Source organism: Camarhynchus parvulus, chromosome 2 (assembly GCF_901933205.1).
Source record: "Camarhynchus parvulus chromosome 2, STF_HiC, whole genome shotgun sequence".
Classification (NCBI taxonomy): Eukaryota; Metazoa; Chordata; class Aves; order Passeriformes; family Thraupidae; genus Camarhynchus; species Camarhynchus parvulus.
The window spans coordinates 26000769-26020965 of NC_044572.1; the positions used below are offsets into that span (position 1 = coordinate 26000769).

At 38.6% G+C, this 20197-nt stretch overlaps 1 protein-coding gene across 3 annotated transcripts in view; it reads left to right on the plus strand.

The window, feature by feature from the left end:
- Window positions 1-19755, plus strand: part of GLCCI1 (glucocorticoid induced 1) — a 53121-nt gene extending 33366 nt beyond the window's left edge. Inside the window, exons 4-8 of one of the 3 annotated variants that reach the window (XR_004060546.1) lie at window positions 2740-2856; window positions 4817-4969; window positions 10849-11059; window positions 16705-17064; window positions 17887-17955. Coding sequence is in view for 2 of the 3 variants with exons in the window: in XM_030944168.1 (XP_030800028.1) it covers window positions 2740-2856; window positions 4817-4969; window positions 10849-11059; window positions 16705-16825; window positions 17887-18220 (936 nt within the window). In the remaining variant the exon portion in view is untranslated. Of the gene's footprint in view, window positions 1-2739; window positions 2857-4816; window positions 4970-10848; window positions 11060-16704; window positions 17065-17886 lie in introns of all 3 variants that reach the window. The other 2 variants (XM_030944168.1, XM_030944169.1) reach the window with 2 other exon arrangements.
- Window positions 19756-20197: the final 442 nt, after the last annotated feature.

Consider the following 20197-nt stretch of genomic DNA (forward strand, 5'->3'; position numbering starts at 1 on the left):
AAGAAGGTGTAGATAAACTTGGAGGAAGCTAGCACAGCTATTTCCTGTTGGTAGCAGTGGCTTTATTTCACCTTGAGATAGAAAAAAATTGGTAATTAAAAGATAATCTTGTAGAAGAAAAAAAGCTATTGCAATTTCAGGATTAGCAAGTGGTAGAATGACTGTGGACTCCCCTTGGTGAAGAGGTGGAGCATCGCTCAGTTCAGCAGATTTGGTGTACTCATTGACACTGCCAGCTTGCTGGTTGTCTGTGCCAGCAAGCCTCTGTCTCCCAGGTCTGCAGGATAAATAGGAAAAGGCAGATTCCTTTTTCTAAGCCCATTGTTACTTTCTCATTTTCTTGTCCAAAAGTAACTACGACATCATGGACAGCTAGGGTCCTGCAAGTTCTGGGCTAAGGACATATGATCTGAGAAGGCACATCTGTTTCTTCACTGCATTGCTTGTTTGGCTCAAGAGATTGTATCAGCTCCAGATACACAATCAAATCAACAATTTTCCATCTTCTGTTTCTCCTCAGTGACCCAATCACTCTTTGTTAGTGTCAAGAACCTACTGACTGCCATAATACACATACTCTTGAGGTGGCTGAGAGAACCTTAAATTCCAGGGATCCATTGATTCCTTTCACAGTATCAGAGCTTCAAGGTTTTTGGCTAGGCTAGAGACATACCAGCCTATCAACACTCTCCCATTTAGAGTTTTCACTATCCAAATTTTACAGTGAGAGGCTATGTTGTCAAAGATTTGCAAGCTTATTTGTGACAGAAAACAGTCAGCCAGATCTCTGAGGTGGTATTGTGTAGATATAGATATTTGCTTTTCATAGTGTGCTCTTGAGGAAAGCTCAGAAACTGTATTTCATCTAAATTAAACAAAATAGTATATTTAACTTTTTGACTTAGGAAGAGGTGCACAGAGTCAAGGAGAGGCAGTAGAAATGAAAGATTTATATACAGCAGTCTTCTTGCTTTCTCATGATTCTTGTAGCCAGCCATCTCTGTCACAGCTGTCTTCTGATCCAGGCATCATTTTTCTCCTCTGTTTTTAAAGGGGAAGATGAAGATTATTTCCCAGTTCTTCCCATTCTTCAATATTCCAGTGTAAGGACAGAAATATTTGTAATGTGTGTATATTTACCAGAGTAGTTACCTGCATGTTTTTTCATCTATGGAGTTAGATTTCCTAAGTGCTGTTACTCCTACAAGAAGGGGAAGTTTCTACAGAAATGGATTTCTTTTTTTTTCAGACATGAAATACCTCTTCAGACTGCAAAGTTTCTTGCAATATGGTGCTTGAGTTGTACTTTTGATCAAGACTTTAGTGTCCCAGTTCTCTAAGTGTAGCTCGTCTGTGTAGTAATGCAGTTGTATTAGGGCTCTGTTTTTCTGGATATATTCAACACATAGACCCTTTTGGAACTCTTGAACTGTTTGTGTGTTTAAAGATCAAAGTATTCAGCCATTTCTGAGTAGCAGTTTTCTAAATATGGGTAATGACCTGTGGCAAAACTTGATGTGAAGCCTTAAAGATAGATTGTTCTTCTGTGAGTGCTACCAGAAACAGCACAAAGAAGAGTTCACAGCCTGCAGCAGAGCTCCATCCAAACCTCTTCACCAAGCACTGTCATCTCTGACACTGTGAAGAGTGATGTGAAGTGATTCTCTGACATGGAATTGCTTTGCAAGAGTACCAGTGATATATTTAACTACATGGAAATAACCACAGAGTGCGTGTACTTGTGAGTTGTCACTCAGAAAGAGAGGCTAGTCTCCAGCTGATGTATGAATTCCATGTGCATTCATTCTCCTTACTTGCCCTTCAGGCTTTTAAAAGTTGTATCTCTAGCTGAGTTAAAAATGAAATGGGGCCATGCATGGCCTTGTATTCTAGTGTGCTGAGCATGAGGAACAGTGGGATTTGAGCCTAAGGGAACAAATTATCCAGTTTTAAGGAAGTGTCTGTACCTGTTGTGTGAATTTGCACACAGTCTAAACTTCTGAGACAATGTTTATAGAGGTAAGTACTCTCTTTCATGTAGAAGTTTCCCGGGAGGAATACATAAGTAGAGGAATCCCAAAATGAAATTCTTTGGTTTCTTGTTAAGGAGCAGGTCAAATGGATAATGGCTTTAGTTGCATTTGACATTTTAAATGTAACTTTTGATTAGACATCTTTGCAGCAGATAGCAGGAAAGATAATTCTGTCTGCCTGAAGGAATTTGTGGTAATATTGCCTGTAGTGAAGTGCTATTAAATGTATTAAAGAAGTACTCCAAGATGAACAGTGCATTTTGAGTGCCAGTTGTTTGTGAAGGTTCTTTACTTTTATGATGAATTATCATGAAAAACTTTGTTTTGGTTTAAGATCAAACAAATTAAACTGTAGGCTTTAAAGTCCCCAGTTTAAACCAGTTAGAGATTAGAAGATGCTACAAATTGTCATTCTGATTACTTTTATTTGCATCAGATACTACAGTGCTTGTGTGTAAATGAGGAAATTCAGTAAATAAACTAAGCCTGTTGTCATAATCAGGTTGGTGAATAGGGCAGATACTTTGGAGTAAATATCTGATAAGCAGAAAGAAGCTTTAGTGCTCCTACTTCAAGGAAAGGCAATCCTATATGCCTATAAAATCCTCCAAAGAGGATTAAAATGTCCATGATTCACTTCATATGTGAAGATTTGATCAGGTACCCATTTGATAACTCATTCTCACACCACTGAACTCCTCTCCAGCAGATTGCCAAGCTGAGGCAGCAGCTGCAGCGCAGCAAGCAGAGCAGCCGGCACAGCAAAGAGAAGGAACGTCAGTCACCGCTCCATGGCAACCACATAGCAATCAGTCAGACTCAGGTAAGGGGGCAACTCCTTACATCAACAGCTTCCTACCTTAGCAGGCTTGGCTGAATAGCCTGCTGAGCCTTCCCATCTGCCCTGTGTTTGTTCTCTGGTGTGGTACATCAAATGCTTACAGTCTGATACTGCTGTGCCTTCACTGGAGTTTATCTGATGGTCATCATATAATAAAAGAAGGGTTGCACCAGGATAGCGACTGAAATATATTATGATGCTGTAAAAGTTACGGGCATGGCCAGATAAGGCTGTGCTTCCAGGGATGCATACTTGCTTCCAAGACTAATTTTTTTGTGGTAAACTTTCAAAGCTCCTCTGGGAGGTATTTGCTTATCAGTTTTGCAATCAGTCCTGATTCCATCTGGACTAGTTAAAAAAATAGAAAATAAAGAAAAAGAAAGTACCAAAACAGGGTGCCGTGGAGGATACCCAAAGCAGTCATGATCTAGTCACTACAACCTGTCAGCAAAATTGAAACCCAATTACAGTTCTAAAGCTCAGGTGAGGTTCAGCCAATATCTTCATAAATCTTAAGGCACTTGTAGAAAGCATTTAACCATGGCTTATTTGAGAGTGCAGGTATTTGAGTCCTCCTTAAATTTCACCTGTAGCAGATCCTTAACTTGGACTCCCTGTTACTAGCAGGCCACTCTTTGAACATCTGAAATGTTTGTTCTATCATGGTATTTCCTGAGTACCTTTTTAACTGCCTGGTGTTCTATAGCAGCTAGTTACAGCAGCTGGTTGAGCTGTGATGGCTGATTCCTTACATTCCTTCTATGGGGATAAAATCTTGTGGTCAGATCCTAATGCATGAAGACAATAGGAATTTGATGCTCTTCCTGAACCTGTTAGCCTTTATAACAAAGGATCCTACTACATTTGACATAGAAGAAGGTTTTGCTTTACATCTCAAAGTAAGCTGTTGCAAGTACCTGTGCCATTATAGTCACATAGCAGACAGTCTTTGACACAGATTGAAACCCACCGAGGACATGTGCTGTGAAGAAACCTTGTTTAGTACTTGGAGCTCACTTTGTCATTGCTTATGTGACACTTTGGTTTCTCAGGAAGATGTTCTCTGATAAAGCCATTCTGCAGGATGTGTGCTCTGGCAGTCAGAGAATGCTTGCAGGCAAATGACTTGCACCTCGGGAGCTGCACATTGTGCAAGATTCACTTGATAAGAAGTCAAAAAATGTTTGCATTTTGTCTTAAGCATCCTGTGATTCTGTGAGGAGGAGGAGGAGAACAAGTTGATTGATACGTGAGACTGTTCATGGCTGTCAGTGTAGCTGCTGCCAAGGTGAAGCTTTTAATGTTGACTGTACAAGATGTGTGCACTCTCAGGAATGTTTCCTGTTGGTAACAGAGCTCCACTCAACAGGCTTTTCTGAAAATCATATTTGTACTCCCTTAGATGCTTGTTTCTTAAACTCAAGATGATTTCTTTTAAGACCTTTAACATCAAGTTCTGAAAAGGTATTAACTAATGAAATTAAAGGTTCTGAATGAATGTTTTATTTTGCATTCAGTAAAGCCAACCAAAAGAGAGTAAAAGTGCATTAGGTGAATATTTTAGTTGAGTCATTAAGCTTTAGGAATGTTATGAAAGGCCTTTTGGATCCCAGTTAGCATCAGGGCCCCATGCACTCCCCATCCCCCTGCAGTGTAAACCTTAGTCTGTGCCTCTGGAAAGTACATACACCTGTCTGCTTACTACCAAGTGAAGTCATAGAATGCTTTGGTTATACAACTCTTCTTTGAGTTAAGGAGAAATTATTTTACTGGCTTTTGATTTATACAGGCATTTGTTTTTATTTAAATTCACCAATTAAAGATGATCTTCTAAATGGCAAAATTAATACACACCTTCTTACTTAAGTTTTTACTTTTGGTCTCAGATTTCTGCTTTTATTCTGTTTTCCATCTTTAAATCATGTTGCTGTCTACCTTCTAGGCTTGTATTTCCAGATCTGTCCCTATGCCACTGTCAAGCATTTCAGTGCCAAAATCAACCGCTTCACGTGTGCCGTGTAATGTAGAAGGAATAAGCCCTGAACTGGAAAAAGTATTCATTAAGGAGAACAGTGGAAAAGAAGAGGTATCCAAGGTAAGCATATAGTAACATGTTTATGGTTGTTATCTCTTTGTAAGCTATAAACACAGGGAAAACCTTCCTCTTGAGGAACCTTCGTTGTGGCTGAAAATACAAATAATTTTCTTCAAAGAACTGTTTGTTTGAAAACTTTGTTTCAGTGTTCTAGCATGGTGGGTTTTAGTTTTTAAGTTTTCTTTTTTATTTTTAAAGGGCTTCTGGCCAAACCTACTTTGTTAAGAATGCCCTTTCTGTAGAGAACTTGCGAGTTTTTGTGAGAAATGCAAGTGTTAGAACATTCAGACACTCCAGGCTGCAGTAATAGGTAATTAGAGGAGATTTGTTATATTTGCTTCATTTTGCACTCTTTCTTGAGCAAGATGTAAGTTTCCAGTGCTGTGCTCTCCTTTTTGGTTTTAATGCTTTTTTTTTTCCATTAACTAAATGTGGACCATTTTACTGCCATGAAACCTCTGTGATCTGTCATGGAGATGTCTGTATGGGAAGTACTGACAAATGGGGCAGCTTTGCTTTGGAGCATTGGACTTTTCATCAAGGAATTTGATGACACTGAAAATGTGGAATACTTGGTTTACAGCCACTCTTTCCTGAACGGCCGGTGAAAATTTTCTGCTGTGGAATAAAGTACTCCACCATTTTTTTCTAATCTTCTCCAAGTTGTAGGTGCTTTTCTCATGAATGGTCATATAATAGCAATTCAGTATACAAGTCAAGCTATAAAACTTCCATCAGAGGTTTAAGATTCTGAAACCTTATATTTCCAGTTCTTCATATTGGTAGTAAACTTAAATTTTTTAGGAGTAGTCTTGGCTTCTCCAGATCCCTAGTTGTGTTGACAAAGCAGTCTTAAGAATGTAGTAGTGGTTCTATGCTAAGTTTTCTTTCCTAAGGCTGTCTTATCCCTTTAGAAGAGGTGTGTATTATACCAGGGGAATAAGGAAAAAAAATCAAACATGCGCCTTGAATGCCCAGCTCAACAAGCCTTGTTGCAGCATCTCCAGAGTACAAAAAAGTATTGTGGTGCCACCATTGATGTTGCTATGGCTGGAGTTGTAGTTGGGGGATATTTCGTTTATTTATCAGACAAATCATCCTTGTAAATGTTGTCCTTGGGTTTTAACAGCTTATTGCTTGGGATGCAGAGCTCTCCTGTGTTACTGAATGTACTGACTCTGATCCCAGCAAACCAGTTAAGCACATACTTAAGTGCGTTGTTGGATTTGAGCCAGAGGTGCTTGGAGTTTACGCAACCAAGGCAATTGTGAACCCTTCCTCCAAACATTCAGCTGGCAAGAGCTTCAGACACAAAAGAAAGTCATAAATCAGACATTGCCCTTGAAGTCAAGTCCATCTTTGTGGGCAGAGGGTTGTTTCCTGCTATGTAACTGTTAGTTTCTGTGAACTCTGGTCTTGTGGGCCTAGAGTGGGACTCCTAGCACTGTCTCTGAGATTACAAGATCTCAGTTTGCTTATGGAAGATCATAACATGATCATAATTTACTCAAATCTTACTGCTGGTGAACTTTCTCCTAACACAACAATTTAGACTGGGGGCAGCTGGGTTAAAGGTTAGGAGCCACTGAACAAAAGATAAACCATAGGAAACCAAACTTTAGTGATCCTGTTCATTTTTCTTTCGATTTTCTGCCATTCTTTTTCGCTGTAACATTTTGTATTTTTAGAAACTCTTTTAAAAGCACAGTCAAAGATAGTTTGTTGCTTTGGAATATGTCTTCTGTCTTTACTCACACTGATTTGGTTCTGTTACTTCTCTGAAACATTTTGTAAAATGTTTTGTTTTAACACCTTAATGATGGTTAAAATTGTAGTTATAAAAGCAAAAATAACCAAACCACTCTTGGATTGTCCAGTTATTTTTGTATTTCATAAAGATAGTTGAGGATTAGCAATGTCTTTGTGTCATTACAGTCAATAGGATTTTTAAAAGGTAAAATTTAGAGATATTGCATAGTGGTCAAAATACTCAAAAAATTTCATTCTTTGCAGTTTAGCCATAGCTGTATTTTTTCACATAGTTAATCTTCCTCAGTTAGCTGAAGGTGTTTCCTTTTTGCTTTCATAAAATGAACTTGTCCTTTTTGAGCCACTTCTTAATCACCTCTTTCTCTTCAAATTTATTAATAAACTTCTAATTAATGTTCTAATGCATTTATTCAAAATTCTTGGATATATTTTCCTTCCTTCTTTTTATAACTTGCTGATTAACTCTGACAAGGTGTGGTGGTGTGTCTCTGTTCTCACCATAGCTTGTAAGATGGGATCAGGTTTTTGTGAAGTTGTTGCAGGCTTTTGTTCTTTGTCCCATTGTAATTCCACAACACCACCATTGGAGACTCAGGTGCCAAAAGATGATTTGTAGGGATTAGGGGATAAGAGGTGTTCCCTCTTCTGGAATACGATAGTGAAAATCATGAAAAGTGCCCTGTAGCAGAACACAAACACGTTTATAGGCCTCCTGTTAGGAAAAACATTCTACTAGAAGAAGTATACAGAAGTAATTAGAAATAAATAAATTTTGATGGACTATCAGACAATGTAAGTAAACTGATTACTGTGTTCCTTGTTTGATTTCTAATGCTTCTGGAAGGAGATGGCAAGGTGGTTTTATGTACCTATCTGGAAATTTAAGCCTTTAATAAAATGGCTTCTTTTATTTTGCACAGATGCAGAGAATCCTTACTTAACTCCTCATAACCTTCATCTGAAAACTGTTTTTTTCCCAAGTGTTCCTTCCTAGGGCACATTATGGTTTTTGCACTTGCACCTTATCTAGTGCATTGATGGCTTCACTGATGCCAGCAGGAAGAAGCACTTTCCTATGTTGGCCTTTGTGTTCTAGTCTAGAGGAAAGTTTTTAAATCAGTGGCATTGAATGCTTTGCTCTGAAGAAGTTGCCTCCCAAATAGATGTACAGCTTGTGAGGAGACTCCCATTGGTAATGCTGTCACAGACTGGTGGTGTTCCTGATTCTTTTAAGTAGAGTGTTGTTGAGGTTTTTTCCAGCAAAAAGATTGATACTGAAAACAAATTGGTGAATGTGAACAGTGTATTGAGAAATACATACTTGTTGTCAAATGCAGCTTTTTCCTGCCTTTGCTGGGAGATCAGAACAGTATGTAACTGTGTGCAAGGACACACATCCAGGTGTCCTGTCGGAGGGCATTTGGCATAAGGTTAATACATGACTGGACATACTTGGAAAAAAAACCCTGAAGAAATAACATATAGAATGCAGTCATTTCTAGTTGTTTTCCATGCATTTGGCATTATGGGAAGTAATAGCAGCTGTACCAAATTAGTTACCCTTTTTCTTATCTTGTAAGGTTGTGAGAACTTCAGTTTTAGAATAGTTCAGGCATGACTCATAGAAAGTAACTTCAAAAGTGTTTTTTTCCATTGATCATGTTTGATATATAAAGTTTTTAACAAGCTAAATACTTCTAGTTGATATTTTCATGGTGATTTTTCTACTTGTCAGCAATGAGGGAAAGATAAATACAAGAACACAGCAATCTGAGATATTAACTGCATTTTTTATGCCTAATAAGTGTTACTGCACTTGTAAAGAATGGTAAATATTTAACTTTTTCTGCTTGTGTGTATATTTAGATATGTGTTTAAAAATATGGATTGTTTTTGTACCTCGGGCTTTAGTTCAGGGGAGATTGAAATATGTGATGTAGGATATACTTCCTGACTGCCTGAGACTACATTGTTCCTCCAGGTGTGGAAGAACATCTGTGTTATCCTGAAGTCTTTAATTATGTGATCACTTGCTGGTTTTTTCCCCTCCCTGGAATCCTTGTTTTACCTGTTACATAGACCATAGTGTATGCCCTTAATGAGCAGCTGCTGGTGTTTTTCCCTTCTCCTCCTTAGATTTGTGTCCTCATGCTTATTGTTACACCTTGCTTTGAAGTCAGAAATCTGAATTTTTGCCTGAAATTTTGCTTCTTTATAATAGGAGCATGTCCGAAATTTTGTTCATTTTACATCACAGTTATGTGAGAAGAAAGATGATATTATTTACACTTTATGAATGGGGAAACACAAATCCATCAGGGTTCTATAGTGTGGTTGTTCAGGTAACTCAGGATGTTGCATTCCATTTTAGCAGTTCAAAATACAGCTCCTGTAGTCTCCTTCTGCATCTCTTAATGCAGAGGACTTAGAAGTCAGACCTGTATAAACTGGGCATCCATAAGAGATACTATAGAAGACAGAGGTTGGTTCAGCTGATTCCATGACATCTCACAGAATTTTTGTGGCAGAGAGAGAATTAAAAATGCTGTTTTGTATGGCAGTTCTTGGGGGTATTTTTGGGGGTTTTTTTGGTTTTTGTTGGTTTTTTGTTCGGGTGGGTGGTTTTTTTTTTGGTGTGGTCTTTTTTTTCTTTTGTTGGTTTGGTTATGATAATTATGAGACTACTTTCTTTCTGCAGCTTCAGTCTTGTTTTCTCTCTTCTGTCTGTGTAACAAATCTACAGAGCTGCAGCTCTGTCTTGTGCATTGAATGAGTCAGGGCCTGTTGGGGTGATGGGAATGGAACAGCAAGTCGTGTTGTAACGCATATGCAATGGGAACTGAGCTGTTGGAACAGACCACACAGCTGTGCCCAAACCTTACAGCGTTTGATGGAGCAACTGTAATGTTCCCTTAAGTGTTTCTTTGCTCTTACTTGAAATATGAAATGGTATTAACTGGAAGACTCATAAGAAGAAAATTATCTTCCTGCTCTGCTCTGTCTGCCTCTTTATGTAATATGTGGTGGTTTTCTGGATAGACTGTTGCTGAAAAAGGGAGAATGTGATACTCAGCCAATAGGTGTCATGTCCTTCTTGCTAGCAAAAGTGTTGGGTTGAATTTTAGGCTCTGGAACAAGCTGTTACAGTTTTGGAATATATGCGGAAGAGAGGCAATAAAATAAAAATGTTCACTTGAAGTGAGAAGGAAAAAGACATTAATTTTTTGTAGCTAGAACATTTAAGCTTTTCTTTATGGTTTGGACACAGTTCTCACTGAAGCGAGAATAAAAAGTTTTTAAATCTTGCTGACATTTTTTTCCCCTTTGCTTCTAAGCAAGACTCAAATTCCCACTTGGTTTCTTACATTTAAAGCAGCACTGTCTTTATTAAAAACTAATTTTCCATTGGGAAGGACAAATAAGTAGAGCATGCCAATTTACTGCTGTGAACATGTCTATGCAATATGTTGCAGAATGGGATGCAGCATCACTCTGGCCAGTGCCAGCTAGGCTGATACAGGCAGGTAGAGCTTACTAGCTTTGGCTCAAGACAAAGCTTGTGAGCCTTGTTACAAGCCTGCATGTGTGCATCATCTGTAAAAGGATGGAATGTAGGGCTGTGCTGGAGAATTGCAACTTAGTAGCAAAACTTGGATGGTTTCCTTTTATAATTGTAATTTAGTTGGTTGTTATGGCAATAGTATGCCATTGTATTTGACATTTTCTACTTTCCCTTTTATCCAAATGTGATCTCTGTCGGGGTACTTGTTTTTGTATTATAATAGCAGTGACCTTTATTGAAAATTGTAGTACTACATATAATTAGTGAGGGAGGTTTGCTTTTTTAGCTACCATAAAAACATAACACTGGCATGTGTTGAATTGTGGATGTTAACTTTGCATTGGAACGTGTGCCTGTTGCCCCAGTACTCCGTGTAATTAATGTATGTTGTATCCATTGTACACTGCATTATTTTCTTACGTGAGATCTCCCTGTTCTTTCTAAACTGCCATGTTTTTTCTTCTTAAGGCCTTTGCTGATGAGTGCTGCAGGCTGCCATTGCTTGTGAGTTTGATCTTTTCCCTGTGACTGCTTGTTTCTCTTGCAGCCTTTGGACATCCCTGACGGCCGGCGGGCACCATTGCCCGCTCACTACCGCAGCAGCAGCACGCGGAGCATTGACACGCAGACTCCCTCTGTGCAGGAGCGCAGCAGCAGCTGCAGCAGCCACTCACCCTGTGTCTCTCCCTTCTGCCCTCCTGAATCTCAGGATGGCAGTCCCTGTTCAACAGAAGATTTGCTCTATGACCGTGATAAAGGTGAGAGTAGAATGGCCTGCCTTTACCTATGGGAGGCATGTGATGTCATGCTTTTACAACTACCTTCATTTTGCTCATTACATCAGTTTTTGTTTTTGTTTGATGGTTGTGGAGGGATTGAGGATTTATCTGAAAATTGGTTTTGTTTGTTTACATATCTTTTTCCCTCTTGTTTGTGAAACTTCACAAACATCTTCCATAAATACGTCAGAGGAGCACAGCAAACAGTTACCTATTTATGAAGATTCTAATGTGAAGAATCCAGACTGTAACATGTTTACCTTTAAGAAAGATTTCAGGAAGGTTTGTGGTAGACTGTATATTTATTGTAGGTGAGTTGCTTGCTGTTGGAAATGGTGATGAAGTTTTGGACTGCTTTTAAAAGAACTCTGCATCTGAACTCTTACATTCTACTAGGAGCTGTTTGGTGAGGAGCTCAGATACCTGTTTGAACAACCTGGTGGAGGGTAATTACTTCTCTGTACGCTGCACAGCAGCTCCAAAATTCTGAATAATATATGTATTTATCAATATCCTGCGGTTTTCTTGAAGTCTGTAAAATGTTGTTTGGTTTTATAGTGGGAATACAACTGGAGTTTCAGGAATGAAGAGTTACTGACAGACTATGGAGTATGAGTATATGGGCACCAGTGTAAAAAGGACTCTGTTTTTTTTGACAACTATTTACTAATAAAATTACCCTTGTGCTTCTGGTCAGCTAGCTGAAACACGGACTCAGTATGGAGGATATGGGATTTGGGTAAATCATGCAAGCTAAGAGGAGTAAGTTTCACAGAGGAAATGAAAACTTCTAAGGTTTAGCATATATTTATTTACCAATGAGCTAAAGATAGCAGAATTTTGAGGTTGTAAGTAAGGTTAAGCGTTTTTTTGTAAATACTGTCTGTTTATTAAGAGTTAAAGTAACTTGGGAATAGGATTGGGGAAGTGAACAGGACAAACACTAGCTTTTCTTGATTTCTGAAAAGTATTTCTTCCCACATCTTGGATTTAAAAGGAAATAGTGAAAAAGAAATCCATCTGCCTGCCCAAATCCTAAACTGGGGGTGGGTGTGTGCAAGTGTGCAAGTTAACCACATTAAAGTAAAAGTCTTAGCTCAACATGAGGGTTGGCTATGCTCCAAAAATAACAGTGTTATTAGCTTGCCCCTACCACACTTGCCTTTCTTATACTATGCATGTGAATTTTAATATGTTGTCAAGACTAAATCACTATAGAAACATCTACTAAAGTATTAGCACACAAAAAACCATCTTGACAGGTAAATTGGTTCATATATGTCCTGATAACAAATATAAGTCAAAAAGCAAGGAAATTAATAATTCCTTTTGCAGTCAGTACTCTGTTATCACAGTAATGGGAATTTTCAGTGGTACATTTATTGGCAGTAGTGAGTGAAGACAGTTTGAAATAGTGCATCTAGCCTTTTTAATGCCTTTCAAGGCTTTTTATCTCTTGCCTTGGATTTTTAACAGCTGACTGGAGTGAAATTTATGAGCAGATCCTTATTTGTCGATTTTGGTTTTAAGACTGGCTTTAGTGCTTAAAAATAGGCTTGCATCAAATGTCTCCTGTGGGAGAATTGTGTAGGTGATGATGATAAACAGCCAGTTTTTTAAGTCATCATGATGGCATTTTAAACTTGGTTTAAGTAAGGTACATAATACTGTGCGTATGAAAAATAAAACCTTGAACTTCTCATCACAACTTAATGTTTTAAGGGCAAGGTAAAAACTAGGATAACATGTAGCAGTTTTCCAAGAGAAATTCTTCAGAGGTTGCAATAGTATGGTCAGAAGGGTGTTTTTTGCTCTCATATTATCCAGATACTACAGGCCGAATGTACTGAATTAGAATATTGCTTCAAAATCATTAAATTATGGATAAATGAGGGATATGGCTGGAAATTACAACAAAATAGCAAGTTTAAGGGACAGTTTATTACATTTGTTGTGGCTGTTAATTGCTCTTTACAATAAAAACTTGGGAACGTTTTCACACCTTCATTTTAAAAGCTTTTGTAAGCTGGAATAAAACCATCATCAGTTTTTTGTGAGGCCTGTTGAGTTTGGAAATATGCATTGTATAACCAAATGTAGATGTTTTGGCAACATTTTCTTGTTACTTTTCTAAAGGCTTTGTTTTCCTCTTGATGGAAATAACTTGTATTTACCATTAAAAAGTGGAGTTACTGGTGTTACTAATGGTTGTGGGGCATGGTACTGAATAGGAAAGGAAGGTTAGTTTTAAGACTAAGAGACTAAGCAGTGAGAGGAGCCAGTACTCTGTACAGACACAGGACTGCTTTACATTCCTAAAGCATCTTTTACTTTTTGTGCAAAGCTGTGCTTTGGCCTGAGGCCCTCCCAGCTGCCCTTTGGACTCTATCAGCTGGTGGGTTTACCTTTCTGCACGAAGCCATTAAATAATTGAATTTTTCAGAAGCAAGTGAAAGCTAATTTTTAGAAAAGGCTCACAGTATTACTCTGAACAGAGAGCAGTGATACTACTCAGTGTTGATCAGATAGATCAGATAGATCAGATAGATCAACACTGAGATGTTGATGTAGAGCAGATAAGGAATGGTTGAGAAAGCATGTGTTTTCATGGCACCTGGATTTTGTATTAAAACTACTGGTTTTGCTAGATCTATTTTGTGATACTTTAGTCCATGAACCTGTAATTCAGAGCCCTACATAGCATCTTCAGCAGCTGTGACAGAGGTGAAATTCAAAGGCATCTGAAGGTATAAGCAGATGAAATCTGGAGGGGTTTCTTTGTACAAATAGAGATTGTATACCCTGTTTTTCAGGGATTATGATTTAGGCAGCATTTAGTAGTCCCACTTGCTAGCAGGCTCTTCCAAGTAACATGTTTGTGAAGATGCTTGTTAAATTCTGGGCATCTGATTCATAGTTCTTTCGAGGAAACTTGTTGGTGGAGTCTTTTGATGGTCTTATTAGTTACTTTTGAACCTATCAAAAGTAATTCCAAGGCTCACTGGCAGTTTCTTGTTAAAGTATGGTCACTCAAAAAACTGCTCTACAGATTATTTTTTATTTACTCTCTTTTGTTGTTGTAATATGTGCAAGATATGATTTTCTGTTTTAAGGTTAAAATAGTATTGTTAGTGTTTTAATAACACTCTTAAAATGCTTTCTAGACAACAGAATATGTGTTTTAAATTTGTGTCCAGAAATTCGGTGTGATAAGCCTCCATATTGTCTGCTGTGCATTTGTGGCAAGGAAATTCCCTTTAAAGATTCCACAATCAGTCAGTGTCGGTGGGATGGGATGGGATGGGATGGGATGGGATGGGATGGGATGGGATGGGATGGGATGGGTCACGTCGGCAGGGCGCCCCCTGCTGGAGGGAGCCGAGGGTTCGGCCTCGCGGCCTGGGAGAGCAGCGAGCGCGCACATCAAACCCCGGGACGGCACACATGGATGTGCGGTGTTGTCAGGGGTTAATGATGGGACAGTTCAGCTCTGCAGAGCTCACTGGATACACAAGTGGATCTGGCTTAAGCTGTGAACGCCACCTCTTGTACTTAACTGGTGGCCTGTGTTCCCAGTCCCTTCTGCTCTCGCCCAAGGCCGGGCTTGTACGCGTGAGTCTCCTCACAGTTCTCCAATGGCGTGTGCCGTGCATTCGGGCGAAATGAAAACCCAACAACCTCATAAGCTTTAAAAGCAGGGAGGATAAAGAGAAATACTTGTTTAGCAGCTATCTCACGTAGAAAGTTTCAGCCAGGCTGGACTAACTAAACCAAAAACTTGATTGAAAGCTGAACTGGCTAGTAGACAAGACTCTTAAATCTTCCAAGAACTGACTTAACTTTGAATTCTGTTTGATTCTTCCCTTGGATGTACTGCCATGGTTTTCCACTATTCAGTGGAATGAACAGTAGTACATTTTATGTCTCTAATTTTTTAAATAGAAACTTGGATGTTCAATTTTAAATATTAGCAGGAGGAAACTAACTGTCTGGGTTCTGTTAATGATTTCTGTGTTTGGAATGAGTGGTGTGGGCCAACAGTGGAAAGATGCCAACAGGACCATCATGCTCCCAACTTGGCAAATATCTGTATCGTCTCTAAGCATTTTCTGCCTTCGTAGTTAACACCAAAAATTCTATAAATAGAAGTTCTGTATTCACTCTACAGCAGGAAAGAGCTGAATAATCAATATGCTACTGAGGTTCACTTCAACATTATTTTTTATCTCATATCTTTCATAATAAATCTTCAAAGGGAAGTGTGACATTTGAGTTGATTTGTTTCTTCTTGTAAGAGGAAGCAGAAATGTTTCAAAACATCTAATGATTAGCCTTAGTATTTGAGTCATGGTAATATAATAGTTTGTGTAGTTACTCTTTGCAAGCTGTTAAAGACAAATCTGTCCACTTTGGTGAAGTTAGATTGTAGTGCTTTGGATAGCTGAAAAAGCAACACACATGCACAACAGGGAAGTAAACAAAGGCTATAAACTTGAGTTAAAAACAATGTACCCCACATGAGTGGAAAGACTTGAAATGGGCTAAAGCAAGAGCAGCTATTTCTCTCCAGTTAAAGGTATATTTGTAAGTTGGTGGGTCCTCATTAATTTTGCTATTTCGTTTTTTAATTGAAATCCTAAGCAGGAAATAGGGAACCAATAATACTACCTTGGGAGAGGTGTTGCACTTTGAAAAGGTAGAAGCCACTGGAGAAAGCAAATTTTCTGTGCATAGCTATGTCTGTACCTACTTTATTTCCTTAATGCATTTACTATCATGTTGTCAGCATGACTGTTTAAAGTGAACCCTTTCATAAGCTAAAGATTTGAACCTTCTGTGCTTCTATCATTACCAGACTTAAGCCTTCTCTCATACTTTCTGAGAAGTACAAATAAATCTGCCCGTTGTCTTTTCTCCTAGATCTTCTCACCTTTAATTCTAAGTGTGTCTGGCTAAAATACACACAGGCAGCTAGAGATATGAAAAATACCTGTATTATATAGCCAGTAGTGATGAGAGAATTAAACTGTAGAAGTTTTATTCTAGATTCTAAAGCAACTTCACAACTGTGAAGCAAGTAAGAGAAGACATTGTAATGATAAGGCAGCAGTACCTGTGTTACAAATGTGTTTTCTTTAGTTCTGGCTTCTGAGCTGCTCATGAGGCTAATGAGGTCAAAATTCAGTGAAGAATTTTGTTTTAAAATAAGATAGAAGCTATATACACTGTTTATACAGTGAGAAGGTGTTTTATCATTATTGCTCATAATTCTTCTGCATGTATTATGCATATTACCTTGTTCATTTATGGTTTTTGAACTATGTAATAAAGAATGTATTTGTTTCCAGGATCACAGCTCTGCTTTGTTCCAGTTGCAGTGTTCTGGATAAAAATATCCTCCTGTTACATGTTGTTATACAATGGATTGCTGCTGCACCGAAGCTGTTACTCAGAAGAAATGTGCTATACAAGGGTGTTAGAAGTAGCCTGCAATAAAGGAAGCGTTGTGGTAGAAGCAAACCAGCGTAGTGGCTAAATTGTGAAAAAAGGCATCTTGTTTGGAAATCGAATTTAATTAAAAAGCACTCTCAATCTCTAGTAATATAACTGCTTTAAATTTTCAGACAGTGGGAGTAGCTCACCGTTGCCCAAGTATGCCTCATCTCCCAAACCAAACAACAGCTACATGTTCAAACGAGAGCCCCCAGAGGGATGTGAGCGAGTGAAGGTCTTTGAGGAAATGTCGTAAGTAATGCCTTTTATATCAGCTGGTATCTGCAAAGCAGTAAACCTGTTTACTGAGCCTATTCAACTGCAGATGAATAAACTATTCCAGCTGATGGGTTTTGCAGGAGCAAACTATTCTTGTAGTTTGTGCAAGAGAGAAGTTCAAGTGTTTACATTGGTGTGAAGAGAAAATGGAGTCTTTTACCTCTTTTTGTGCGTTTGCAAAAGGCAACAAAAATCCAAGCAGGAAAGATAAGGTACATTAATTTCCTAAGCATTTATATAAACCTCTTTCCATGTATTTTTTAAACATTTTAAATTTTCATGGCTTAAGCAAAAATTCCCCTTGTCATAATTACCTGTTTCAAGCATAGGTTGTATTTTGATGTGTATGAAACAGAAAATTGAATGAAACATACTAAAAGGGTTTGTAGATGGTAGTATGCTTATGGCATAGACTTTGCTCAATATTTTTGCTGAGCAAGAAATTGCAAATTAAACTCTTGGACATCATGTCTTTTTTTCCTAGACCCAGCAGTATTTGGGCACAGCACATGCTGTTGAGGTTGCATGCTAAGCTCCTGTGGATGAAAGAATTAAGGAGGGAATGTTTCTTGCTCTAGCAGCATTCGTTGCCTTCTGGGTGGTAAAGGGAGCAATGTTGGATTGTGGAAAAAGCCTCCAGACAAATTACGGAATATGGGAAATGAGAGGTCTGTTTTGTGGAGGTCCTCAAAGGAGTTTAAAATGACTAAATGTGTTGTTGCTGCATCACTTATCAAAGAAGAATGTGTGCCATTCTAAATTAATCATGGCATTTTTTCATGTGCATATGTACTGCAGATTTTTTGTGCTGGAAGTTGCATGTTTGTCCAGTAATTACCAAGTCATTTTTTGTGATGGTACTATTTTTAATGCTGTGGATCAGTTAGCTGACTACCAATATGGAAGATGTTTGCCCCTCTGTCCAATTAATCCCATTCCTTGTCATTCACATTTTAGCAATGTATAGAACCACAAATTCATGATGTGAAGAGCATCTCAACTGGCCAGATATATAATCTTTTCTCTCGTTGTAGGTCTCGTCAGCCTGTCTCAGCCCCTCTCTTTTCATGTCCTGACAAAAACAAGGTTAATTTCATCCCAACCGGATCAGCTTTCTGTCCTGTAAAACTCCTGGGCCCCCTCCTTCCTGCTTCAGACCTGACGCTGAAGAACTCTCCAAACTCTGGTCAAAGCACAGGTCTGAGCACCCTGACTGTTGAGCAGCTTTCGTCCCGGGTCTCTTTCTCATCTCTGTCAGATGACACCAGCACAATGGACTCCCCAGAGACCCCGGTACAGCCGTGCCAGCAGCAGCAGGAGATTCAGACTGAAGAGCATTCCTCTCCTCAGAGCTACGTGTTGATCTAGAGCAAGGTGGAGCAGGCCTCTGCCCCGGACAAGGAGGGAGGAGATCCTAGTTCAGATACATCTGCATGAGGTGGCAACCTTTGAGAACACCATGGAATACTTAGCAGCATTCAAAAAATATCTCAGCACTGTTCTTGGCAGGGACAGAATCCATATTTGGCATTTTTTTTGTGAGAAAGCAGTAATGCCTGCAGAATCCATATTACATCAAATGTTTTAAGTGGAGACTATGCATTTCATAGTACGTTTGACCAGATTAGTACTGTGTCCTGTGTTCTGTTTCAAATTCTACAGTATTAATAAGCTCTCTCTATATATAAAAAAAATGTTGCCTGTCTGAATAGAAAATGTCTTGCTGTGTTGTGTCCTATGGAAAATACTGTACTTCAGGATTATGTTTACAATTGATCCAGGTGTTTATGTTTCTAACTTCTGTAATACACACAATGCAAAAAAAAAAAAAAATGGCCACAGCAGTTGCACAGTGCCCACCCTATGGCCTAGCTTCAGGTACTTCTCTTGAAGTGTAAACTCAGGTAACTTGGAATGTATATCATATTGGAATATAACAATTTTACAGCTACGAAGCTAAAGAGGGAACATCACTCTTTTGCCTTTCCTTGTTTTATGCATTATATTTCCTCATTACATTCCACTTTCTTGGAATAAGTGCATTCAGATCCAGGTGAATGATGACCCTGGACATGGGTGAACATGAGGAGAACCAGCAAATCTGTGATGTATATCACTTTTGTCATGTGCTTACAAGTAAAACAACTGTTGCATTTACTGTCATTTCAATAGATGTAAAATTGTGGCATTTAAAGGTTTCAGGTGTTGCTCAGTTAATGACTGTTAAACTGTTGCAAATAAAGTGTTCAGTACTAGGCTGTACATGAGAAACATTCCACATTGTGTGTGAGAGGATTTTGAAAGACAAGGATGTTTTTGTTAAAGGAGAAATTCTTTTAGGTTTCACGGGGGGGGGTGATTGGGGATTTCCTCTCATGGTTTTTGTTGGCAGTTAAGGATGTGAAATGCTACTGTTACCGTCTAAAAGTCAAATTAATGTTTAGTTTCTCTTTTGGAAATGTTCATTCATTTGCTGGTTGGAAATAGGTTTTCAGATTTTGTTGAGCAGTGTTAGGTGAGCGGTGTTTTATTTATGTAGTGAGTAATTGTGTTTGGATGAAAGTCCAGAAGTAGCAAGTGGGTGTTCTAAGAGGGGTGGGGAAAACAATAGTTTTAAATTCATGTTACTTAAAGCTTCTCCCATAACTTTCAGTTACTTAAGCTGTGTGTGTAAAAGTGTGTTTTCCCCCCTCCTTAAGTGTAAATAAAAGAAAAATCCATGTAAAATAATCCTGGTTTTCAGGCTGGACACTGTCTCAAAATAGTACATGGCAAGATTGGGTTTGTGACACTCTTCTATTGTACTAGAAAAAGAGGAGCATTGCTTTCAGAGATAATTTCCTGTGATACCAAGAGGACCCCAAAGGCAAAATAAACTTGATGTTCTTGCTCCATTGCTTTCAGCTCGGTGGAACTGCGTGTATGCTGTCTGCTCCTAAGAGAATAAGGTTCACCATTTCCAGGAATTGAAGAGATTAGTAGCCTGCAGCTACTAGGAGCATTTAAACATGCTCTTTTATGTTTTTTTCTGCTTTGGAAGATGAGATTGGAGGGGGATGAGAGTGAGCCACCAGTAACTACTCACTAGATATGTGCTTTTTTTGGAGATAAAGCATTGCTTCCTTTTTATTACTGAGTTTTTGTTAACGCTGTCTTACAAGGTGGAATTCACAGCCTATAAAACATCCACTGTTTTTTGACTCCCCTTGCAGAAAACATAGAAGGAGAGAGGTCTGTCTCTACCCATTTTCATGTGAAAAAGCTTATTGAAACACAGCAGCCATCTTTAACCCTACTAATCTCAGGCCTAGGTGAAAACACTATATATTTTATAGACTGAAGATA